Below are 25,978 nucleotides of genomic sequence, written 5' to 3' on the forward strand. Positions count from 1 at the left end.
CGGCCCGCGCCTCCCCATTGGCCTGCAGCTCCCCGCCGGCCAGGCCCAATGGCAGCCTCCGTTGTTGAGGTGTGACGGGAAGAAGGTGTTGCAGAGGCACCACCCCTTCCCTTTGGCCGCCGGGCTGCCATTGCGAACGCACGTCCCGGGTCTGTCTCCCGCGCCGCCTCCTCCCAAGTAAGCGCTCGCCGGTACCTTATCCCCCCTCCCCCGCGGGAATGGTCGCTCCCGGTCCAGCCCGCGGCCCCCAGCGCGGCTTGGGCGAGACTACTTAGCGCGGGAGGGCGGGGGTGGGAAATGGCGGCCATGTGCTCTCCTGGCCTGGGCCTGGGCCTGGGCCTGCGCAGGGCCGGGGCTGGCGGGGATGCCGCGGTGCCGGGGATACCGGGGTGCCGACAGCCTTGGGCCGGGCCGGCTGCTCGGGCTTGGGGCCCACAGCGGCTTTGCGGTGTGAGGGGCTGGCAGGGGCGGTGCGCGGCCTGGCGCGCCGTGGGCTTCCATCTATAAGCCGAGCCAGGCGCCGGGCCGGCGGGGAGCTTTGCCTGGCTCCGCCTTCCCAGCGAGCGGGTGAGGGTGCTCCGGGCGTGGGCCCGGGTCCCTGGCACCAAGGGCCGGCTCTCTTGTTTTCCAGGATGCGTTACGTCGCAGCTTACCTCCTAGCGGTTCTCGGTGGCAACGAGTCTCCCACCTCAAAGGACTTGAAAAAGATCCTCGACAGCGTCGGCATTGAGACGGACGATGAACGCATGAACAAGGTGGTTTTTGCCTCTTAATTCCAGATGGCCACGGCCTGGGCAGCTGCAGACATTGGAGCTGTTTCCTTGGTTCGGTGTTTCTTTGGTTGCCTCTGTGTTGACTAGTCTTATTTTGTTTAGGCGCTTGCAGACATTACCTGTGTGATTTCCAAAGCACTGCTTAACCAGTCAGAACTATTTTTACAACACTTTTGTAGAAGTCGGGCTTCCTTATTTAACACCTGCCCCCCACAAAGATCTCTGTCAGTTGTTGCTGACTTCTGGCTGTTCAGTTTAATAATTTTCGGTGGTGGCCACAGATAAGTATGTATTGAAAATAATTTATGTTCTGACATAATGTATAGTTTGCACTTCATGTTGCATTTTGGCTTTTGGTCAGTATCAGTTCAAAGTTAGTACTTTTGAAGGCCTGATATTCAGTAATAAAGTGTCATTTAGTGTACTGCAAAGAAGCATTTGTTCCTTCACCAAGAAACATAGACAAGTTATAACGTGGACATTAAAGGTATTCAATAATAATATGTAGGAAAAATTTGGAAATTAATGTTGAAATGGTTGTGTTGAAAAACAGTTTTTTTAAGAAGAGAGTGTCTTAATTAGAACGTTTCTTGGGATGTGATACTTTTCAGCCTTATGGATTTAAATGGTCATGGGGGAAAAAAAACCTAAAGAAACTATCTTATCACCTGCCCCATAGTTGTATCAGAATGTTTCCAGGGAGGTGGGAGAAAAACTGAGTTACTTTCCCAGTTGGAGACAGTGTTTTACCACAGGCCCGACCAAACAGTGGGTTGACTGAGCTGACAGCGCCCTTATTATGGTTTGAGATGTTGATTGGAACTTGTGGTACTCCTGTTTAAGCACCAGGTCTTTGGGCTTTGGCTTGTTTACATTCGTTTAATACCTTTATAAATTAATTGTTTTCTCTGGTCCTCCAATATCCAGAAAGCTGCTCTGGAATGTGTTTTGCTTGTGATTAATTATCCTTTTCTGTTTGCATTGGCTGTATCTTATGCCAGTGTAAATCTAGTGAAGTCTTAAATAAAACACCTTCCCTCCAGACGAAGCAAGCACACAGGCGTGACGTTTTGCAGATTGCACACTAAGCAGGAGGTGCCTCCTGCTGAAAAGCCCTTGTTTGAAGTCCTTTGGCTTTGGCAGTTCAGCAGTGTTCAGCACTGACTGCTGGTAGCAGGGACTCACCGGTGAGGTCTATGGCATTATTTTTTTTTTAAGTGCTTGGTTGCTTTAGCAATTTTTGGTTTTTTTGCTTTCCTCGTCCCTGGCTATAGGATGGTAGTAAAATTGAAGTTGGAACTCTGTGTTCCAGTGCAAGGATACAATAGCCAGCTTGGCTGTAACATTTGGTAACCCTAGGAACAGGACCCTGTGGTTTTTGGTCTAGGGCCCAGTGCTTCAGAGCCTCCCAGTGGGTATTAAGCAAGATATGTTAACAGTCCCTCAGTGACTAACAGACCATTAGTGGGGTTTCCTACTTGGCTCCACAACATCTGTGTAGCTTGCCTTCTGCAGGGTCCTTGGGTTCATTATGAATTTAGTGTAACAGATTTCATGAAAAACCTTTCACAGAAAAGTATAAAAGCCTTAGCTAAGTTTTCGTTGCCATGTCCTCTTCCTTCCATTGAGAAACCAGCAATGCTGGGGCTGTGTAAGCAGCAGGATGGAGGCATTGCGCATGACAGTTAATCAGTGCTTGTTTAAATCTAGCTTACACTCATGCTGTTTTAAAACTATTAACATTCTAAACTTAATTTACACAGGTTATTAGTGAGTTGAATGGAAAAAACATCGAGGATGTCATTGCTCAGGGTAAGTACAGTCTCTGAGCATCACAGATAATTGTCTCTGCTACTTTGGTAACTTAGACCCAAGAGCATAAATTGGTGCAAACTCCATGATTATTCATCAGTGTAGCTTTGTGGTTGAGGACTTCCATGTTGGATCTTAGCTGAAGTGACCAAAATCCAGGTCCATTCTCATTCCCTGCAGGTTGTTGCCAGTACCTGCTGGGTTTTGCTTGTGGACAACATTAAACTGGAGAACTTCAGCATGTATGAGCTTACTGGTAGTCTGCTCATGATGTGGTTTTCTGGACATGTTGATTGGAGAAAGAATTGGCGGTCCTTCAGGTTCTCTGGGAGATTTTTTTCTTTGTGTTTACCTACTTGTATGGGCTGATTATGTAAAACAGGAAGAACAGACTGTTAAATGTAAATTAAGTGTCATTAAGGGTACAGCTACACCCTCTGCAATTAATACAAGTCTCTCCAGTACATATCTCCTGGAGCTCCCCAAGTCTGGCTTTTCCTTTTCTCCAAGATAGGACTCTTTTGAGTGCTGACTTCTGCAGGAACTTGTGCTCTTACCCGCTGGCTCTTAACTAAAGTTGGAACTTTTAACATTAATTGACTGGGTCATAGGGCTGAAATAAAGCAGAGCTGAGGTAGTGCAAAGGTTTCTGATTAATTTCTATATTTTTTGCAAGTGTGTAAGCACAAGGGAACTTTTAGGCATATGTTTGCTTAAAGGTTGCTGGGACTTTGCCGGGCGTTGATGTTAGGAGAGCAGTAACTGGACATTTCTATCCATGGGGTCTGAAGGCCTAAGAGAGCTGTTATACATGTGCTTACAACACACTTAGGCTATCTCATCCTGTAATACTTTTTCTTTAAATAAATTGTTTCCTAGAACATACTGACATGCATATGAAACACGTTTGTTTACTTGGCTAGTTTATTAGAGCTTGAAGTAACAGGGAATTATTTAGAAACTGATTCCCAGAAACTGAAATACAGGCAAACGTACTGTGTACGTGACCTCTGAATGCCCAGGGAGCCTTGGTATGTGAAAGGCAGATGCCAGAGAACTAGCTAGCCTTCCAAAGATGAGCATAAATCAGTTTGCTAACCTCAAAGGAGATGCAATAGGGTTCATAGGGTGCTGGAGAGTTGGTTTAAAATACTGTGCTCTTTGCCATAAGTACATCTCTCCCCTCACCCCCTTCTGTCCTGTGTGATACAGTCATGCCCTCACAGTTCTCTATGCCATTAAAAAAAAAGGTGAGGGAGGGGGGAAAGCCAGTGCTGCTTATGTGTTATTTTTGAGGTATATTGAAATCATCGATTTCTGGGCTCTTAATGCTGCATTCAGAAAACACCATTTTTCTGTATATGTAAAACTGGATATGTTTGCCATATTTTTATATGACAGTTTTGGAAAAAAAATGTTGAATTCGTGTACAGAAGAAAACTTACTAACAATGTGCTGCTAACGTTCTTAGCATAAGCCTTAAACTTCAGGGTTTTTTCCAAATAATAGTTTATACTTTCTTAATCATGAGCACAGCCTCTTGTTCCTTTCAGCTAATAGAGACAAGTTCAGTCCATGAGACATAGTACCCGTTCTTCTGCACTCTTAGTTTCTCTTCTTTTTCACCATACCTCTGTGCTTGCGATGAACACTTAAATACTTCCTCTTCTGTCCCATTCAGGCAACGGAAAGCTTGCCAGCATGCCGGCCGGGGGAGCTGTAGCAGTGTCTGCTGGAGGCGGCTCTGCTGCTCCTGCTGCAGCTGCTGCCCCTGCTGCTGGTGAGTATGAGTGGAGAGGCACCCTTACAGGGCAGCACTGGTTTTCTGTGTTAAACTGAGTCCAAATTTCACGGCCTTTCCGCTTCAGCACTTCACTATATAACTGAAGTGTAAAATGGAACAGTTGCTTTTCCTTTGGGAAATCAGAAACATTTGCTCTTTTATCTACCTTATGATTGTGCTGGCTTAGAACTGAGAATCAGATGGACTTCACTGTGTAAAGCACATCCCTTCAGCAGTAGTGTGTGCATCCCTTCAGTGTTTGTAGCTAGGTATTGAAAGGGAATGAGATGAACCGTGGAGGGTGAAATACCAATAATATGGGAGCTGAGGGCACCAAAACCTGCATCTCAAAAATCTGTCATGCAGAAAGTATAAATACTGACCATTGGCTTGGTCTTTCTTTTCCCTGCAGCTGAGGAGAAGAAAGAAGAGAAGAAGGAGGAATCTGAAGAATCCGACGATGACATGGGATTCGGCCTATTTGATTAATTATTTGTTATAGAAAAATTATTAAAATCCTTTGTTTAAATTTTTTTTTGTTGCTTTTATTATATACATACAAATGCTGTTGGATTCAGACAGCTGTTCTTAAAATAGCTCTGACAAAGCTTTGATTTTTGTCTCTGTTTGAACCAGGTACGTGAATTTTAGGACAAGCCGTGGGTCTGTGCTCTCTCTAAGTGCTTAGGAAATGGCTAAGCTGGTGTGACCTGGCTGCTTGTTTGGACACTGCTGTTTCTTAAACAGTATGTGGAAGCTGAATCTACCTGATGTTAACTGTACTTTGCCTTCTCTGTACTGTTTTGCCATCCTGATTACTCAGAGCCCCATCAGTTCAGCAATAAAAGGAATTTTATTTTTCAGGATCGGTTTAATCAATTCCAAAACAAGTCAAACTGAACAGACAGCAGGCCTGAATTTGTCCAGAAACATTCTAATTTCAGAGCTAGTTATAAGTCATTTTTAAATACCTAAAAGCACAGATTTCATTGTTATGTCAGATTCCCAAGGTCTAGGGACAACACCAACAATAAAATGCTTGATTATGCTTGGATTTCATGTGACATTGATATGCACAACATAGAATCTAACAAAAAAGCCAATAGTGCATCCTGCTCCTCATGGGACACTGAGAACCTTGTAAAGGTGCTCTTCATACTGAACAGCTGTTCTGGGTGTAGCTGAATTATCAGGACACAAATCGCCTTGATCTGAACAAAAAGAAACTATTTTGTGAGGGGAATGGTATGTTTTGAGTACTGAAATTGATCCCCAGTGTGCTGAGGAATTACCAGCTTGGGAAGACTAAATTTTGCTTGATTGTTTTCTGCTAGAAGATGGTTCTGGCAGGCACCTTACCCTGACGTCTACCGTGGTCTTTGGCTGTCACCATAAGTAGGTACATGTGATGTACAAGCAGCACATGATGATCTTCCCATGCCAAGTTTCCATAGGTAGTGTTGGAAAGAGGTCTAGGTGTGCTGGGGCAGTCTATACTGTGAAGCTTTTCTAACATCGTTGGGTTTTTTTTTTTGGGGGGGGGGGGGGAAAAAAGCATTAGCTGATACAGCTGTGTTGGTTATGAATCATTGGACAAAGCATGGCAAGTACTTCTGAGAGGAGAGGAGAGGGTGAAATCCAAGTAGGAAAAACTTTTATCTCCCTGTGGTGTACTCAGAGAAAATGCCCATTACTTGATAGCAGCCGAGGGAGAGGGTTGTTGAAATTCAGGTCTTCAGACCCCAAAATGGCTGGGATTTTAAGCAACTACCCCTTGCTGCCCTTCTGTGCCTGCTGCAAGGAAGGGTTACAGGGGGTAACAGTGCCAATACCTTTCATCTACTTCGGCTCGAGTCCTAGCAGGGTGACCTTTGTGGCAGTGAGGAAAACTGCTTGGGTTTGCTCTAGTTCTCCGTCAGCCTGGTGATGGCCGTGGTTCGGCACTGGGAGGGGTGTGGGTATACCTGTGGTTTTTTCCTTGCCAATTTCTTCATTTCAGATCAGTGGAGAAGAGTTGTTGGGTGTGTTTTTTTCTGAGAGGTTGCCCCCCCTACGCCCTGTAATACTGCCTTGCTTTGGGGCTGCCAAGCAAAGTCAGTGTTTTCACAGGAAGGAACTGCCCTGTCACGCCACTCGGCAGGGTTTTCTATGCACAGAGGAATTCGTTTCAGTGGCGCTGAGCTATTTGTGTTCTGCTGTGCCCAGACCTGTGGGCTGAGACTGAAACCTGCGGCGCCGGCTGCTGCGATGAGGGGAGGGCTATAGCTACATCTAGAGTAACTTCTTTCTCCCCCCTACTTTTCTCTTTCTTCCCTATGACCTGTTTAACCTTGAGTTACAGACTCGATCCTGCGCTGGGTGTGCTCTTATCACCTTTAAATTCCTTCCTGAAAGCTCATAATGTTGATGAAAACTCCCATCACTCAATCTGCTTTGAAAAAGGGGACAGCTCATTTGGTGAACTGTTTGAAGAAGAAACTTTGGGGGTCAGCTCTTGGAGAAAGCACTGAAACTGCAGCACTCCTTACACTGCCACAGGGAGCCAATGCATTCTGCATAACCACCCCATAGATATTCCTATGAAGGTCAGGGCACAGATCTCCAAGATTTCACACACATTTTACAGACTTTGCTAAAACCTCTGCATGGTGAACATTTCTTCTGAATGCAAAATTGAGGTATTTTAAGATTTTGTCCCCCGCACCTGTTTACAAAACAGTTGTCACCTGATGGTTTTGTGCATGAGCAGTTGTGCCTGGAAGTCTTGCAGATCTGTTTGGTGCTCTGGATGGACTTCACAACTCTGTTCCGATCTCAGTGAGCTTCAGCTAGGAAGGAGTTGGGATCCCTGCTCTGTGGACACTCCTCTGAATTTTCAAGTGTCACCAATGCCTTTTCAGACTTAGCAATGATTTCCAAAGGCAAGGGCAGCGGTGGGGTGGATGCATTGTATTCCATGATGCTCTCAAAGAAAATGAGTGCCTGCAAACACTTGGAGTGGTGGCCAAGTTGGTCCCCTTGCAGAATCAATTTTAGCTAGATTTTTCTGGGCTTCTTAAAGAAAGGCTCAAAGGCATTGAAGAGAAAGGAAAGGATGGCCTTGTGCCTGGAGGTTACACTGGTAACTGATCATTACTAAATTGACAGTAGGGGAGAGTGATTTAGTCATAGGCTTGACATTGAAACATGCAGGCTTTCCTTGCTGGGACACAAACACTGTGCCACCTCAAATCACCTCTGACTGAAAATCTTACAAATACCATGAGGCAGGGAGAGTGACATGGCATCTTCACTACTTGGAAAGCAGGGAGAACGTCCTGGACACTGCTGGAAAGTAGTAAGTCAATGGCTCCCTGGGGCCACTGTCAAATTAACTGGTTTCACTCTGACTACTAAGGCCCAGTTTTGCAAGCTGCTACATTCAGGCAGCCCCGCTGAACGCAGTGGGTTTGACTTCACACAGGGCAGAGCTATCTGTAGTAGCTCACCTAGAAGGAAAAATCAGTCCCAAGAGAGCAGGACAAGGTGACTGCTCCATTGCCTCAGGAGATGCTCCTACAAAGCAAGTCCAGCTGTTTGCCATGGAATTGTCTGATATATGCAAACATCACAGGTAAGAAAAAGCCATCGAAGTCAGCTTTCCAGTGATGTAAAGAGCACTGGATTTGGGCTTCGTGACCAGTGCCCCAGCCTTGCTGACTACAGGCAACAATACCAAAGTAACATGCTGAAGATGACAGTGTGCAGGCTGCCTCTCAGCTGCCCTTCAAAATTAATTCCCAGTGGCTGCCAACAGCCAAGGTCTTACCTGAAAAAAACAGTCAGGGATTGTTTGTTGGTACCTTATTATCTGATACATACTAACTGCTTAGTTAGATTCCTTAGACTGGAAGACAAATGCAGCGAAGAGATTGCATGAGCAGCTGTCTCAGTGGCATCACAACATGTAAGGAAGGGCATGAGTGAACTTGCAGCATTCTGATAGGAGTTTGATACGCATGAAAAGCTGCAGTGTAAATCTTGCTGACATGGCTTATTGCAGGATTATGAGCGATTGCAGGATTATGTCAGTACTTTCTTATTGAGGAGAAAAAGATTAGTTTGGGGGGATAATTTTTTTGAGAAAAACACAGTCCTCTGCCAGCCTGCTAAGTGCCAGTACCCAGGCAGCACTCTGCAAGAGATTACTGTTCACATGGGTTATTTCATTAACTGGTTTCAACAGGGCAGCATTAACATCCTCAAATAAGTAACCTTGAGAGCCAAGGCAGACTGGTGTAAACAACTCAGAATAAGATTGTTGTTGAGAAATCAATTGAAACTAGCCCCAGCATTGTTGCAGCATTGTTATTTTTGTTACAAACCTTAAGGTTTCTGAAACACTGGAAAAAAGAGGAAGCAGCGTTGGCTCAAGAATGAAGCTGTTCTTGTGGTCAAGTGTTAGGGAGGTATCTGCAAACAAGGTTCAGTATTCAGATTTGTCACAGATTTCCACTCAAGTCACAACCCATTGACTAGTTCTTTTGCAGCGCAATTCCTGCCCCTGAAAATGCAAAACACTTTTTCTTTGGATTTGACTACATGGAAATACCTTTCCATGTGGTCAGAAGCACGGGATGAAAGCACTCTGCTTCTCTTGGTATTAAGGGCCTTTAAAGAGGGTCAAGGCTCAGGTGTGCCAAAGCTTACCTCTTCAGGTGGATGAGATGAGGGCTGACGAGGGTCATGTAACCACACCAAACTCAAGGGAGGAAGAAAACTACAACAGCAAGTAGAGGTGTGGGGGGAAAGAGAAAGAAGGGTGGGTATAGGACGCAAGTAGAGGATTTGAGATAAGTGGGATCAATCCTTTAGATGCTCCAGGATGGAGCCAATATGTGTCAAGGGTAGTTCGTGGCAGCTAGGTGAGGTGGTGGGCCCCAGGGTAGGACATGAAGAAAGATAAGGCTGGAGTCCTGCCTGTCTGATGGAAGGCAAGTGCAAATATTTAATGAAAAGGCCGTCTGTCTGTAGAGGCTGGAGTACGAGGCCTAACTGGAGCTCAAATATTGGATTTACACAAGGGTTACCTGCTGAGTTTGGTTGCTTCAGCTGACTGTGAGGTGGTACACAGCTGTTCTTCCAGCCTGGATGACCCCCTCTGTGGGGAGGGTACCAGCCTCCCCTGTATCCTTTGAAATGATGTTTGGAGTGGAAGGAACAGGAGAGGGGCTGCTTGAGTGACCTCCGCTAACACAAATATTGAAAATCCCGTGGGGAGGAAGGCCTGGCTTTAATTAGTCTGAGAGCTGTTACAGACAAGTACAACCGGTGTCCTAAATCAGAAGCTTCCGACCAGTTACAGGAAAACTAATGCAAATAGATTTATGCCAAGATTAATTAAGTGTTTTTTTTTTTTAACTTTGGTAGAAAGTACTCTTACCCTATATTGATTACATTGAAAAAACTACTTATGTTTTTTGTTTTGTACCCACCAAACCTCCCTCCCGCTGATCTGGCTTCCTTGCTTTTGAGTTAAGCAGCTGCTTTTCTTGCCATGCTGATCCTTTTGCCACCCCTGTAAACTTTCTCGCGTATCTAACTGTTTGAGTGACTATAGCTTGTATTGTTTATGAGGAGGGGATCTTCTCAGCTTCTGAAGCCTGTGTTGATCTCCGGGCAGTACCAGCCCCTCACCCAGCTGACACACCATGGGCTTGCTCCTGCAGGAACACTGCTGAAAACTGCAGTCACCCTGACCAAAGGTAAGCTTAGAGGCACAGGGAAAGCTGTTGAGAGAAGGCTGGCAAAGGTAAGCAGCCACATGTGTTGTGCTTTGGTGAGTTCAGAGGCAGAGAAAGGTGTTAAGAGAGGGGTCGCCTTCCTCTGTGCGCTGAGTCTTGCCTCTGGCCCCTCAGCTTTTTAGGGAAGGGGAAAGCTTTTTCCTTCCTCTGTTATTTCTCCCCTCATCTCCCAAAAACCAAAACGCCCTACTTGCGGGAAGCTCTGGGAGCTTGGAGCAGAGGAAAAGCATGTTTTGTGAGGGGAAGCACCAGCCACCCTGGCATGCGGTGAGGCTGGGGATGCTGCGAGGGCTGCCATGTCCTCCTGCCCCCCAGTACATGGCGAGGCTGGGGGTGCTGCGAGGGGCCACCACCCCTGCCTGCCCCCGGCACACAGCAAGGCTGGGGGTGCTGCGAGGGGCCGCGGCCCCCTCCTGCCCCGCTGCCCCGGTTTAGCCCCCGGTGCGGGGCCCGGTGCTCGCGGGGTCACCGGAGGAAGGGTGGGGGGGCGGGGCGGCGCTTCCCGCCCAAGGCCGGGGCCGGCCCGCGGGGCGGTGGCGGGGCCTCCGGGGCGGGCCTGGGCCGCCCCATATAAGCGCGGCGGCCGGTACCGGCAGCCCAGAGGCAGGCCCTGAGTGCCCGCCGCTTCCAGCCCCGTTCCGGCCCTCGCCTGCGTCCCGCCCGCCCCGGGGCGGTGTGGTGTGAGCGGATCCCGCTGCTCCCCCTTCGCGTCGCGGCTGCCGCTTCCCTCGCCCTCAGCGGGGCGCGGAGGCCATGTTCCCCACTGACTCCACCTGGAATATCTCCTTCGCCGGCTGCGGCTTCCTGGGGGTCTACCACGTCGGGGTAGCCAGCTGCCTGCAGGAGCATGCCCCCTTCCTCGTCGCCAACGCCAGGAAAGTCTACGGTGCCTCAGCCGGGGCGCTCACCGCCACCGCCCTGGTCAGCGGCGCCTGCCTAGGTAAGCGCGGCCTGCCGCCGCTCCGGCTCCTCTTCCCGGCCTTCTTACTAATTATTTAATTACAGCAGCAGCGGGAGGGTGGGGAGGCAGCGCTCCGCCCTCCTCATCCTTCCTCGATGCGTGCGGCCTTTTGTTGTTAAGGCCTTTACCTCAGCATCCCCCCGCCTCGGGCCGGGGCGCTCAGCCCCCTCGGGAGCGGGGAGCGCCTCCAGCATGGCCCCGGCCCCCAGGGCGGGAGGGTCCCGCCGTGCCCACAGGCCCCTGGTGGCTGGGGGTCCTGGGGCTGACCCCACCCGTGGTACCCGGGGCTTGCGGGGGCTGGGTTCTGGCGTTGGGCTGGAGTGTGAGTCTGGAGGCTGCTGGTGGGCAAGAGAGCTGCCCGCGGCCGGGGATGGAGATGTCCAGCAGCGTGTTTTGTGTGCGAATTGTAGTTGACGGGCGCCTCCGAGTAATTAGGAAATCGCCCTTTATTCGTTGTTAGCATCTTTATTTCTGGAAGAAGGTTATTTCTTGGGGTGTAGGGCACTTGGGAATTTTGTTGCCCTCTGCAAGAGCTAGGTCTCAGAGTTTAGCTAGATGTTACCTCGGTCTTTGAGTTGCAGAAGAAACCTTAAAAAGTTCTCTCCAAAGCAGCCACGTGACATAGTCTGTCCCTGCTTGGGGCATGTCTGGGGAACAGCTGAAGAGAATGGTGTGTGGTGTCTCCTGGTTTTTTGCTGTTTTGATTTTCAGCTGTTTTGCATATGGGAGGAAAAGCCAATGAGCATGCCAGAGTCTGTACTTGACAGCTTTTCTTTTGAGAATAACGAATGTAGAAAAGTGTCTTAAACTTGAAAGGAGAATGTGGTGTGAGAGAATCAGGTTTATCTGTTTAGTCTTGGAGGATGATGAGCCTTTCCTAGACCCAATGAAACCACAGTTGTTTACTGTTTGAACTCCTCTCACCTTGATCACAGGTGTCTTTCCATGGCACTCCCTGCTCTTTGGGGACAAGCAGAGTTTTGAGATGTAACCTTCACACAGCAAAAGTTAGCTTTCTTTTCTGTGTAGTTTCCTGCTCCATTGGGCATTTCTGTAAACAAAATGCTAAGGATTCCTAAGTGTTGCTTCTGGAGCTTGATGGGAAGCTCTTAACAGCTGTTCAAACCCCAGTCTGGGATCTCTGTAGTCATGCCATGGTGCCAGCTTTTATGATGGACAAGGGAAGAGATCTCTTCTAATCTCTTCTCCTGCAGGGATCCATTTGCTGCCAGCTGCCAGGGATTTGGTTGCTTTACCTGCTGTTGCTTCTGTTGAAGAGGTGGCTGCCCAGTTAGTTCCTTGACTGGGTGGCCGGTGTGCTGGTCTGAGGTGTGACACAAACATGAGGCAGGTTGGTGGTAGAGCCTTTGCCTTGCTCAGGTGTCGTTATAGTGCTGAGCAAGTCTGTTATCATGTCTACCTTGTTCCTGCTGATCATATAACATCCGTGGCGCACTAGGCATTGCCCTCGGAGAGCTGCCCAGCCTGGTAGGGAGCTTTCTGTGGGTCAGGGTTAGAACAATAGGTTTTCTCCCTCCCTATGAGGTACGAGGGCAGGCACGATAAAGAGGACTGAGTTAGGGGCCACCTTCTTGGCAGCATTCGCCTCCCTCCTGAAAGAGGGCAAGCCATGCTGTTTAAAGCTAGCCAAGGCTTGGATTTGGGGTGTTCAAATTCTGTCTTAAGTTTGACTTTGCTGGAATAATTTTCTTTTAACTCTGTGTGACTGGCATATATATCTTTGGTAGAGAGCAGCTCTAAGGCAATAGAGCTGAATTCTGAAAGTAAAAGCTAATGGGGTGCTTGGTTGGGGCATAGTATTGCTGCACTTTGTCCCTGTCGTTAACTCTCCTGACAACGCAGATTCCAAGCTGAGGTCCAGAGGTTAGCATGAAATCATAGGGAAGAAGGGGACAGGGCAGAAGGTATAGCTGCAGCCTGTGTAAGGAGAGCAGTTCATCCTAGTACAGGCTCTTGTAGGATCCCGAGTATCTGTGTTTGCCATGCAACTGGCTTCTGTCTGAGAGTAGGTGTTATAGCCTGTGGGCTTTGAAGCTTATGGCAGCAGCTACCTTGCACTCTGTTGCCCTCTCCGTCAAATTGGAATGTTATATAGTGTCTCTTGATAGATGACAAGCAGAGGGGAATTTTGCAGAAGCCTTGCTTACCTGGCTGTGTGTAGATAAGGCTAGTGCCTTCGTGCATCTGTATTTGGCTCTGAGCACAATGAGAGTCTACTGTGCAAAGGTAAATACTTCCTGGGGAGGAGTGGAAAAAACCTCTTCCTTTGGTGGTTTGTCTTTTTTTTTTTTGTTCTGATCCTCTGGACTTTAGAGTGTAAGATCTTTACATCTGTTCAGCTTGCCTCTGAGCTGATCCTGCCTTTTCCCTGAATTAATACCTCACTGTCATCATTTGCATGTGGCAGTGGAGCTTTGCTGTGGGCTAATGCTGAACTGAAAGCCCAGACCAAGTAATCTGCAGCCTTGAGAGCTCACTGTGGGCTTCAAAGGTACATTTGAGAATACCAAATAAAACAATGTTGGGCATACCTATTAGCTAGATAGAGACCCTTATTCCTAAATAAGGGGCTAGGAGGTATTTGTGGTCTGATACGACCTTGCCTGGCTCTTGTTAAGCACTTTACCATTAAGTTGTAGGGATCTTGGGTTTATTCTCCAGGGCTACAACAGTGGTATTGTCCTGCATCTGAAATGCTGTCTCCCACCTTGAGGTTCTTCTGTTCACTGGCATGAAAAAGCATTGCTGTTTTTCCACTAGAATGATCTGTGTGGCTATCAAGATGCATTGGGCAAAGTCTTGCATTCTTAGGAGTTACTTGGTTGTGCATACTGCAGTGTTGTAGCATGAATCACTTCTTGTCCTGAGGGTTTTCTGGGAGATGGCCTTCTGTCATACCTGTGTCTTCTCTTGGGACTGCTGGAATCCAGCACACTGGGAAAGGCACCTTTATATGCCAAACAAGTGAAAAGTCCTTTTATGCAGGCTTTGCAGTCTCCTCCTTATGGGTACCTCAAATTCTGCGGTTTTTCACAAACTCTAGGCCTGGAGCTCTTTGGATGTTTGAATCTGGTTGAATAAATCCAGTCATTGTCCTGGATGCGATAAGGCTGTCCCTTTTTCAGTCAGGAGTAATGCTAAAATGCAGCCACTGTTGGACCCTTAAATCTTTAATACAGGGTAGGGTATATATTCCTGTTAAGGGTCTTGAATCACCTCACTGTGGTGAGCTATATGGGATTTGGTGTGCCTGCTTTGGAAATGTAGCAGCTTGGAGGAATGATGGGATTTGAACCTGTAATCACTGAAAAGCCATTTTTGGCTGATGCAAAGGTCCCAAACTGTGCTTCTGACTCATACTTAACTGACAGCACTCAAATGTCTGTGTAGCGTGTGAGTATTGTTCTATACAGCTTTCATCTGGTGGTGGGTTGGAACTGCTGACCTGCTTTTTTTTTTTGGGGGGGGGGGGGGGAAGAGGCGGGCTCTGCTGTCAGAGGCAAAGCTGGCTATCAAACCCCCATCTGTGGGAGTTAGCTGTCCTCCTAAAGCACAACAGTATCAGCAGAAAATGATAAATCAAGCTGAGGGGATGCTTCTAGTACTAATAATAGAGAAAGGAGGCCATATGTTTGCTAGGTTGAGCAGTGTTGTTTGGAGAGCTCTTCCTGACTTGTCTACAGGTGTGTGTTTTTTAACTAGTATCTTAGCCAGGACACTTTCAGGCTTGACCTAAGATGAAGTAACAGTTATTTGACATCCAGGTTGGTTTGTCAGCTGTCATCATGTGACCACCAGGAAATACACTGCTGAACTGTAGCGACTTTTTCCATTGAGTAACAGGAAGAAAAAAAAACCACCAAAACCAAACCCAACTGTCTTTTACCTTTTGAAATTGAGATAACGAACAATAGCAGCATCTTAAATCTTGTGCTCCTGAAATATAACTATGTGCGTGCAAAGGCTTAAAGACAGCAATTTTCTGTGTGTGGTGTCTCTTAACACCAAATCCCAGACTGAGAGCAGGGAAATAAATCAGCTTAATTTCTATGGAGTCCTTAGAGCAATGCCAGTTTCTGCTGGCCCAAGTATCCTAGGGGACAGTGTATGCAATGGTGTTGTGTGGTTGCGTGAATCGATTCATAGATCTCCCCAGCTACATGAAGGAAAACTATGTAGCATCTGTGGCGTCCCAAAACTTGAGTCCCTCTCTGCACAGGAGATTGTCAGTTGTTATCTCCTGCAGAGGCCCTGGCTGGGGAAAAAGTTGTTGAGCTCAGCAGCCCCAGCCCAGTCAATGGCAGGAGAGGGACCCTTATGTACATTCATGGAGACATGGATGTATTTCATGGGGAGGCTCCTGGTGTTCTGGAAGCAGTAAAGCTGCTGCTGCTTTCACTGGTGGACAATGTGGGGGTTGGGGGTGCGGTAGGGCATGGGGGAATGCTCTGTGCTGACATAGTTGGAAAGGCTCGCTGGCTTGGTGAAGAAGCTGCTGTGCTTGGATCAGAGCCATCAGTGGTCACAGGGCTGCAGGCTCAGGTGTCCCAGATAAGTAATCTGGCAGCCAAGCAGCTGGAGCACTGCAGTCAGTACCTTTTACTGGGAAGGAAGAAGCTTGTTCCTGCTGTCTGCCTGGCTCTAACAAGGAATTTCCCGAGAGGAAAGGTGCTCTTGCAGGAATTTTGTTGGATGAGTGCAAGGGAAGCCAAGCAGCCACTTCTAGTGAAAAACATAGTCATAGCAATGATGTGTCTTTATTCTTTTGTCATCCCACGTAGGCAGTAGGTGTGCAGAGCACTGTGGTGCCCTGCCTTGCTCAGTCAGCCGCAGCAGCAGCCGTGCCGTGCCAGTGCCAATGGCACAAGTGGTCCTTGCATGGTTGTTCTGACCCATAATTTCAGCATCTCTCTTGAACTTGTAGTGTGCCTACGCTGTTCTGCCTTCTGCCTCTTATCTCCCAAAACTCTTCAAGGCATCCACAAGTCAGCCCTATAAAATATGAGAAGCTGTTGTGTGTTCTTCAGGAACCTATATCTGGTTATTGATTGTGTTTGGAAGTTTAGTCCTGATAAATCAAAAACCTTCCTCAGATTCCTTACTTTGTCTTCCAGTCCCAAACGCCCGCTGCTGTAGTGGTTACAGCATCTCTGCCTGAATGTCCAGTAGCTGATGGTGGGTTTTTGGTCTGTCAGAGGCCCATGCTGCTTTCCAGCATGGTGGGCTTGGGAATGACTGTACTCTGATGCTAGGCCCCTGCTCACTCGAGGCTTCTCAGTGTTTCCCTCTGTGTCCTCCATGAAGCAGGGATGAAATGTTTGCTGTCCTGGCTGGAGAGGATTTTCAGCTCTGCTGTACTTGCTTTGTAATGTACTTGAAAAGGCCAAGCAAGGGCTGGAGAAATGATAATTTGGTTAGCATTCCTTCTCTCCAGAGCTGGAAAGGATAAGCCTTCTAATTCCAGGGCCTTTGCAAAAGCTCAGAAATCTCCTGCTCCAGGGAGCAGTGTGAGCAGGTGACTCCTGTCCACCTTGCTCTCCATGAAGCAAACCCTGTTGATGGTTGGATTCCAAACTGGCCACCACTTTCCCATCGAATCCTCTGCACTTCGACAGCTCTGTTGCTCAGCCATAATACTTGGCCTCTTTCTTTCTGCTAAGCGTTCCTGGGACTTGAGGTGAAAGTCAGGATGTGACTTCAAGAATCTAGGAGTTGAGGGAGCCCATGTATGTGTATTTGCCTTGGGCTGTCTTCCTTGTCAAGTAGGCCTATGGCACCAAGAGAGTGTAAGAGCTGGTGAAAAGAGGGGCTGGAGGAAATGACGCCGTGTAGAAAGCCATAAATAGGTCTGTCCTTGGGAAAAGGCAGAATGTGTCCTGGAAGTGATAGGGTCTGAGGCAGTGGAAAATCCTTTCCACGGAGCATCTAGAAGGGAGGGAACTGGTGAGCCCAGGAGTATAGAGAAGATGTTGGAGGTTGTTGTAGCTACAAAAGTTGGAGCAAGGGAGGAGTGTTCAGCACTTGCGATACAATAGCTGCTTTTGACAGGCCTAATCCTGTCCCTGCGGTTGAGCTGATCTGCAACGTGGTGTGTCTGGGAGAGCAGCCCTCGGTCTTCCTGGTGAAGGGGACTCTTCCCAGCTGAAAGGCTCAGAACAAGTCAAGCTCCATGTAATCCCAGCAGTGATGAGGCCAGGCAGGTGGGTGGGTGGCGTGCACTTTTTGTCTTGGTGCTTGGGATGTGTCAGTTGTGGCATTTTAGTAGAATCCAGGGCTTTGTGTTGCCCTCTGGCACTTGCCCACACCACACCTCTGGTGCTTTCTGGTACAGGCAAAGGACAAATCTACAGTGATGGCTTATGTCTGACAAGTTCTCTGGAATCGGCAAGCTTCATGAAGCATCTTCTGCAGCTCTTTCCCAGGCTTTTGGCTGTTCTGTGCCTGGAGGATTTCTGAGTGAGCCATTCTCTCCCTCTTCATACACTGCAGTTTGTTTGGTTTTGGAAGCCTTTTGGATTAGGATTTAAAGGATTGTGTACCATTTTAGTGTCAGAGGCTTTGGCAGTGTCTCTGAGCTGCCACTGCTGTGGATTATCTAATTTAGCATCCTGAAGCAGAGGAGGTGGCATCTGAGGGCGTAAATGAATGGGAGCGCTTTACATACGTTAATTACAAGAGCTGCTCTTGCCGGCTTTATTGAAGCTGCTGATCCAGGGCTGGGCCTGCAACAAAGTTATTCCAGTGTGTCATGGAGGCAGGGTGTGGATTTATGCTGCCACAGTTATGTCATGCGTGGAGAAAGTTAGAGCTCTGTTTCGGGGAGGGGGGCTGTCAACGCAGGGGGCGTTATGTTGGTTTATTGAGCCCACTGCTCTTTAGTAGGGTTGGTAAAAACTTCTTTATGGGAACAAAGTAACCATTTTACTACTAGCCATGCTTTTGCACACAAGAGTTAATTCTGTGTGTGCAAGCTTCAGGTGGAGGTTGCTACATCTGCCTTGCTGATGTCCTTGCTTGTGCACTGCTCAGCCTTGCAGGAAGGGTTGAGCAGAAGCTCTTTCTTTGCAGGGGTCTGTGCAACCCCCCTGAGTAGCTCCTGTCCTGCTCTCATGGCTGCTCTCAGAACAGTCATCTTGATGACTGGGGATTATGGCTGGGGGACCAACTGTTTACATCCGTGGAAGAAAGACAACGTCAGGCTCCAGATATCCTTGTGTTGTGGCTCCCAAGGAATGCAGCCTGCCTTGTGGTCTGCCTGAAGATGCTTCCCAGATGAGCAGCTTCACCAAAATCACATTCCTTCTAGAGCAGAATGCCTACACCTCTCTGAGGACTGCTTTGGAATGAAGCTTCTCATTCTCCCTTCCTTGCTGGAGACTGCTCTGCTCATGCTGTGGCTTGTGGGGAAGAGTTCAGGGGTGTAAGGTGATACTTAATGTGCCTGTTGGGATGGAAGGGCAAAGCGGGCACAGCAAGCAGTGTGCTCACAGGTGCATGGTGAGGTGCTTGGCATGGATCGGAGCAGCTGGCTAGCTGTGCAAGCATGAGGGAGCTGGGTATGATGCAGGCTGAGGGCCAGTGGAGGACTTCAGGGATATTCCTTTCATTCTGTGCCAGGGCTTTAGTGCAAATGTACAGCAGGAAAGGATGGGGACAAGTACTAGCTGCCTCTTTTTCTGAGGGTCTTCAGCAAAGGCTCTAGTAACATCTCTGGTGGGCACAAAACAATTGCCACCTGAAAGCATGCAGGAGAGCATTTGGCAGGGGTTAGACTGAAAGCCACCAAAAGTGGTGTGTGAGCCTTGCTTTGGTGTTGGTGAGCCAGCTGAGGGTAGTGTCGTGTAAAGCTAGAAGTGTGTGGTAAAGCTAGAAGGGCTGCTGGAGTGGCAGCTATTTCTTCAGGCTCTGAAAACAGAAAGGACAACTCACTTCTTGGTTTTGTGGATCTGTGGTGCAGGTGCCTGGCAAAGGTACCTACTGTCCTTTAGGACTGATCTCTTTTTTTTTCCAAACATCTTGCCTCTGGTGATAGCTCCCCTGTGAAGTGGAAACAGGGCACTCCTTCTCTAGGTGTGTGGTGCCGTCCTGCAAACTGACCCTGAGAAGTGAGTGTGGAGTGTGTTTGTAACATTGTGCATGTGGATGAGACCTGGTCCTTCTGCACTGGTTCCTGTTCAGAATAACCACCACTGGAGGCTTTGTGTTAGTAGCTTTCACTGGGCTGAATAAGGTGCGTCAGATGTAGTTCCACTTCTGCCTCTGTGCAGGCAGAGGAGAAAGGCAATTTCACATTATTAAGTGTTTCTCAGTCTGTTTCTCCCCTCTGCTAGCTCTATCTTGCTGAGTACTTACTTTTTTAAAAGTACCCCAAACCCAGCATTGCTCTGGCTAGTAAGCAGCAGGGATCTGAGCTGTACCTTCTCTTACTCTGTGAGTCCCCTTTTCTTGTCATCCCATGCACTTTGAGTTGCTCGGTAGCATTGACAGGAATTGATGGATGGTGGAGGACAGCACATGGCTTTCAGTACGGCTTGCTTGGGATCCTGAGCAACCTTTCCTTTTCATGTGCTGGTATACCGTTTAATTTCTCTCTAATGCAATGAACATAAATGCAGCATTAAGACTTATATTAGGCAATTACAGTGGAGAAAAATCAGACTAGTGGGGATTGCTGTTGTGGTTGTGACAGAATGATCCTGGCTGTCTGCCTGAACTGAGCTGCCTCTTGGCCTTCCTATTGACTGTTTCGCAGTAGCAGCTGCACTGTTTTGTGATTTGTGTTGCAAAAACAAACACTCCCGTCCTGGCCACAGAAACAAAGTGGGCCTCAGCTTGCAGAACATCACTTGCCTGGTATGGCTTTGGTGTGCCAACACTACATTAAAGGTTTAGCTTAGAGATGTAATCAAGCCTGGAAGCTCTTGTGCCTGTTCTCCCAATGCCTTTTTGCTTCTGTACGAAGCAGAGCAACCTACCTTATAAGAGGTGAGATGAGGTACAAGTTGTGCATCTGTACTTTGGCTTGCGTGAGGGTCCTGCCCTGTGGGTACCAGTGGGTGGACAGGCAGGCAGCAGTCACTGTGGGCTGCCTAGTGAGCTGCTCTGTGCAAGAGGAAGAAATTCAGGCAGCTTAAATGCAGGTATTCTCTTATGCTCCTCATATTCAGGATTTGGCAATAGTTCCGGTTCATCTGTTAACTGGTACACAAAACAAGGACCGCTTTTGGCTGAAAGAGGAAGAATGGCTCTTGGTTTGGCTTTATTTAAACAGGTAAAGTGACAAACAGCTTTTTGCTTTTTTTCCCCAGATTTAACTTGAAATAGAAAAGCAAACATCTTGGGGACAACCACATTAATGAGGTAGGCTTCTGGCTCTGAAACAGTTGCAGGTGATCTGGGTTTACTTAGTCTTCCTGCTGCAGGCTGTGCCTCAGCACTGTTTGTGTCCAGACTCTGCAATGCTGAGCACTGAGAATCTGAGCCAGAAAGTGTTGTGGGCTGAGCATTCAGCATCTGCCTCTGGCTGTGAGAGCTGGCACTACTTGAAAAGCTGTCTCTTCCTCTCAGTGTTTCCACCTGCTCCACCTGTAAGGTCAAAACAGGTGTTGCTTACCACTGTTTGGTAGGGATCCCTAGGAGTTACTCTGATAGGGTATGAGTTGGTGCCCCTTACTCTTGAAGCAAAGGGGAGAAAAAACATTATTTACAGACAGTGGCCAGGCTTTCCTAAGAAAAATCCTTTGCAAAATCATTTGCTTGTTGCTCTGGGGTTAATTCCCTGCATAGAGCCCCTGTTGGGGAGGGTTACCTGTCACATGGAACAGTCAGTGAAGCAGTAGGGGCTGTCTGTAGACTGAGTGGGTGTGTGCTGTAAGAAGAGTTGTGTTTGCTACCTATGTCTCACAAAAAAAAAAAAAAGATACAGGAAGGAAGCTTTTCTTATCTTGACCCAAGTCAGCTGAGCTGTTTCTTATCTGATGGCAAAGTAGTAGGTGAGGAGGTTTGAATGAAAAACTTAAAAATAAACATACCTCAGAACAACAAAAATTAGGGAAGTCCCAGAAGAACAGCTTGTTCTGGTACATGGTATTTCTCAATATTGCTGGCTTACAGGAAGGCGTGCACAGATGAGAAGAGAATTGGTTCCTTTAAAGGCTTCACTGCTAGCTGCCATTCCCCTAGCCTCAAGTGTGTAAAAATGGGTGATTTTTCTTCGTGTTAAATAGTGGGAGTTATACTACTTCTGGCAAGTGAGGGATAGGTATTGTTTCCACACCCAATGCTTTTAGGCATCTGTCCAGGATTTCACACTGAAATTAAAGAGCTGACACCAGCTGTGGGGTACACATGTCACCTGAAAATATCTTGTAAGGGAAGATTGTAAGAAGTTTTGCACATTTATTTCCTGCTGGCATGAATTTCTTTGCCCACCTCCCCTTTGCCATCCACCCAGCCTTGCTGATAGGTACCAAGAGAACATCTTGGGTCAGGTTCCCATTCAGGACACGTTGGCCTTTGTTTTGCGTAGCTCAGCTGAAGGTCTGTCTGATTCTTGCTGTTAGAGGACAGTGAGTGGAAACCAGGTCGCTTCAGCTGAGTGTGGGAAGAGAAACAGAAGTCTAGCCAAGCAGTGGGATCTTTCACAAACTGAGGTCGCTGCCCACAAGGCTTGGGGTTGGCTTTTGGTCATCGGCACGTTGCGATGTGCTGCTCCTTGGGGTGAACAAATGGGCACTTCCTGGGGCTTTGAGCTACCTGTAAGGAAACATCCAGTAAAGTTTTCTGTTAATGATTTGCCTGATGTCAGCTTGCAGACTCTGTTTTCATCACCTCTTGTTTACAGCTTTACGTTTTTGGGCTGGTGACAGGATTGTTATAATTAGGACCATATCATCTCCTGGGAGAGGCCAGGCTGGAAAAGCATGTGAATTGCTGCTCTCGGTACTTGGGGAAGAGGCAGGTGCAGGAGCTGAGTGTGCGGTGCTGGCGCAGCTTGGGGATTTGTAGCCAGGTCAAGAACATGGGACAGCTGTCCTCATACTCCTGCTCATCTTTAGAGACTGGCTTTTAGCTCTTCCATGGATAACGTACAGGAACAGCTGAATTAGCAAGGGACAGGCAAACAAGCTAAATTAACCTTGAGGGAGATCATGCTAGTAAATTCCTTCTCATTCCTAAATTCAGGTCTGGACTGCGATCTACCAATAGGAAACACAAGAACTCCCGTGAAGCTCAGCAACCATTTGAATTGAAAGCAAAGTGTGAAGATTGTAGGTGGGGACTCTTGCAGGGAGCATCTGTGCTGAGTATTGTACAAACATCACTCAAACAGATAACTGAGCAGAACTTGGAATGCTCCAGAATGAGGTTCCTGGTTAGGGTGTGCAGGAGCTGGCTCCTGTCCTGAAAAATCTTGTAGCTAAAATAACTTGGTCATGCCATCCCAAACTAACGAGGCATTGGGTGCTCGGGGTGCTGGAGGAATGTCAAAAGCACCCACACTTCCTTTTGCTAGCTGGCTTCCTTTGAAAGCTATTGGTATTGGTATGTCTGGCCAGTCTAGAGCCTTAGCTGGGTAATGGGAATGAGGAGAGCGGGGTGGTGCCTCCTGCGTTGCCAATGTGTAGGAAGGAGTCCCTGTGAATTCCTGTTGATGTTGAATGAGAAGCAGGTTTAGTGAGGATCTGCACAGTTCTCTGCCTGCCACAGTGGTCCAGGTGATGTGTGGTGTTTGCAGTCTGGGGTGTGACTTCTGTCTGTGCCTGTTATCAGCAGGGATGGGAGGGATGCTGTCTCTACATCCATCAGCTGTGCTGTCCTCTGTTCTCCATCCCTGTTGGACAGCTTTCCCTTTAAGCTTGTGTTCTGTGGACTGCTGCACTACCCAGGGAGCAGAAATGTTCCTGGCACAGAGGGTGATCTTTGTGCTCCTGTGGAGCTCTTCCAGAGGGAGCTGCAGCGTCATGGGTGAGCCATGGTCACAGGAGCTGTGGGGTGGAATGTCCAGAATGCCCCCTCCCTCGTCAGCCTGCTCTGCTCCTATTTTTGTTTGTGTCTTAGGCTTTTTTTTCCACTCTAAATACTTTACGGGTCAACTGTCCTTTTGCTAGCTGGCAAACTGATATCTATGTGGTCTAACGTCAACAGGAGAGCATCACGGTGCCCTTAGCGCAAAAGTCTTGCTGCTGAAGATGTGCTCATCACCCCTTCTGCCATGGGGTGGCTAACCTTTGCAAGATCCTCATCCTTATGCATTGCACAGGCTTGAAAGTAGCCTTTCTCTTTCATCTCGGAGCTCTTAGCTGCAGTTAAATGTCTTCCCAGCAGCCCAGCTAACATCAGGTTTAGGTGATTGATCTTCAACTCTTCTCCTTTTCCAGAGACAGAGCAGCAGCAGGCTGCGATAAAGGTGTTTGTGTACCATTATAAATAGCGCATGCTGCCTGAATGCTTTTCAGATTAGAGAAGGGTAGCGTAGGGGGTTGCGAGGCAGTAGAGTCTTAGGTACTGGGTTATTATTTTGGAGTCGAGCATGGCAGCCAGTTCTCTAAGGGAACGATCTTGCTATGTCAGTAAGCTAATGTGAAGCTGGCTTGATAGCTTAAAAATGAAATGTGAACCAGCAACTGCCTTCAGGTCTTTTCCCACCGGTAACAGTAACCTGCCCCTTGTAGCTACTGCAGTATGAGCACAGCATGAGCCAGCAGAGGTGGAGCAGCTGGTCTCCCCTGTCTGACGAGGGACACGTTGGGGTGTTTCAGGACGCAACTGTCTGAATTTCAGTGGTGATGACGCAAAGGAGCATCAGATAAGGACGATGGATGGCCCTGCAGTACTCGGGTTCATGTATAACAACACCTGCTGGGGCAGTGGTGGGGGCGGGGAAGAAGAAGGATATGACTTTTCTGATAAAAACAGAATATTCCACGTATATGAATATATAACTTTTAGAGGAATGTTGGCTTAACAAATATGTATAGGGAAAAGTGTTGAACTAATTAGTTGATAGAAGAATGAAATGTTTTCACAGCAAGCAATACTAAATGCTAAGAATTGCCTCTGCCCCTCGGTATGTACCTCGATAAGGGAAGAGGAACTTAATTTAGCTTTTTCACATGACCCTGTATCCTGAATTGCCAGGTCCATCAAAAGCCATAGGAAACTTTCCTGTGGATTGGAATTGGCATTGGACTAGCCCTAGTAATTGACAGCTTGTGAGCTGATTTTCCTGGAATAGCACTTCTGGTAGTAATGAGATTAAACCACTCTCACCTCTTCTTTCCTCCCAAGTATATTTCTAAGAGGGCTTGTCATGTGTCATGGATCTAGCTACGTGAACCGGACTCCTTTGGCTGAACCCTCAGCTAGCCTTATTTCCAGGAAAGCTGGTGGTGCTGCAGATCACCCTGTGCCTGTCTCTTCCCACAGAGCTGTTCTGTGCTCAGCTTTGGTGCAAGTGAGCCAGCAAGTCCAACAGAATCACAGGTGCCCTTAAATTAAAACATCTCAGAAGTTCCTGTGTGTATACCTGTATTTTGCACATGTATTAAAAAAAAAACCAACCAAAAAAAACCCCAAAAACCGAACACCCAGAAAGCAGTTAAAGAATAAAATTGCTAATTAGCAATAATTCTTACTTTGTCCTCTTGGCTGTGAAACTGATAGAGCAGGCAGCTGCAACTGAATTCTCCCCTCAAATGCTGAGACAGTCTGTTTCCTGGCATAGCTGGGACTTGGCCATTTTGTTTTTCTTAAACTTCCAGCTCACATTTTAGGTCAAATAGTCATAATTTCAATTTAATTGCAGTTGTCTTTAGTGCTCAATATCAAATCTTTCTGCACACTGAGATGCCAAGTCGGAAAGCTTCATTCTCTAAGCACCACCTCTGGGGTGACACCCTACCCGCAAACTCCCCCCCCACCACCATGGCCTTTGAACATGGGGTGTATCCCCACATCTGCACACTCAATACCCACCCTCCCGCTGGGTTTTTCAGCTAAGCCAGCAACTCCCTGCAATGCACTTGGTGCAGTGGAGTTCCCTGGGGTCGTGCAGCCAAGGTGCTGGGCTGGGATTCATTTGGGTTTTGGCCCTGCTGCAGTTTGTGTGTCTTTCCTTCCCTTGTCAGATGTGAAGGTGTCTTAGGGAGCGTTATGAGTGCTGATGGCATGGTGCTGGGAAAACGTAGTTTCTGCGAGGCTGGCTGACTTCACTTTGGGAAGTTGTTGAACCATGTGGCTACTGTCTGGGACAGGTTGGGCTCAATGGCTTACTGCTAATTGAGGAAGATCAGTAGTAGACTGCTAAACATTGCCCTAGGACAGAGCAAAAGGCTGGGATTATAGTGTTAAACATTGCTTCAGAGGGGGGAATTTTGGATTTTCTGCCAAGATGCTACCTCACAGTGCCTGACCCCAGAATCTCTGGTCATGTTCAAGGGTCTGGTTCTGTGCGTGGCTGAGCTGCTGGTGTTGATGGGTTTCCAAAGCACACAATTATATTCCCAGGCTGTGTTAATGGAAAACATGTTGCTGGCACACATGTATTGCAAAAGAGTGGGATGTGTCAACATAGCATTAAGGGTGGTGGTGTTTTTATCTCCGTTATATTTATCAACCTGGATCTAACTCAGGTTCTTTCATTCTGCTGCCTCCTTTCTGCAGTTGCAGGACTGCGCGAGAGAACAAAATGGAGGGTTTTCCCGTTGGCTTGAACGGGTGGTCTTTCATCTTTCTCCAGAAACTGAACTTCAGTTCCATTGGAGAGAAGTCTTAATTTGCAAAAGCATTTTTTTATTTTTATTTTTTTTTCTTTCTTCTGGTTTCTTTAGATCTTCCCCTCACA

General features: G+C 47.6%; 2 protein-coding genes across 2 annotated transcripts in view; both read left to right on the plus strand.

Annotated features, from left to right (window-relative positions):
* The first annotated feature begins 19 nt into the window (after window positions 1–19).
* On the plus strand, window positions 20–5,231 carry RPLP2 (ribosomal protein lateral stalk subunit P2). Its single transcript, XM_080405660.1, has 5 exons — window positions 20–177; window positions 632–755; window positions 2,537–2,585; window positions 4,267–4,365; window positions 4,781–5,231. The coding sequence occupies exons 2-5, from the start codon at window positions 633–635 to the stop codon at window positions 4,855–4,857; spliced, it is 348 nt and encodes a 115-aa protein (XP_080261786.1). The 5' UTR covers window positions 20–177; window position 632; the 3' UTR covers window positions 4,858–5,231.
* A 5,502-nt stretch (window positions 5,232–10,733) lies between these two features.
* PNPLA2 (patatin like domain 2, triacylglycerol lipase) overlaps window positions 10,734–25,978 on the plus strand; it is a 30,119-nt gene continuing 14,874 nt past the window's right edge. Inside the window, exon 1 of the mRNA XM_080405624.1 lies at window positions 10,734–11,091. Within this exon, the coding sequence (XP_080261750.1) occupies window positions 10,905–11,091 (187 nt within the window). The 5' untranslated portion in view covers window positions 10,734–10,904. The remainder of the gene's footprint in view (window positions 11,092–25,978) is intronic.

Source organism: Falco punctatus (assembly GCF_963210335.1).
Source record: "Falco punctatus genome assembly, chromosome: 10".
In the NCBI taxonomy this organism is placed as follows: domain Eukaryota; kingdom Metazoa; phylum Chordata; class Aves; order Falconiformes; family Falconidae; genus Falco; species Falco punctatus.

Excerpts from the sequence above, each read along its gene's own strand:
- RPLP2 (XM_080405660.1), top strand. The coding sequence starts at position 633 with ATGCGTTACGTCGCAGCTTACCTCCTAGCGGTTCTCGGTGGCAACGAG. Across the intron at positions 756-2,536 it reads ACGATGAACGCATGAACAAG|GTTATTAGTGAGTTGAATGG; the intron begins GTGGTTTTTGCC and ends TAATTTACACAG. Across the intron at positions 2,586-4,266 it reads CGAGGATGTCATTGCTCAGG|GCAACGGAAAGCTTGCCAGC; the intron begins GTAAGTACAGTC and ends TGTCCCATTCAG.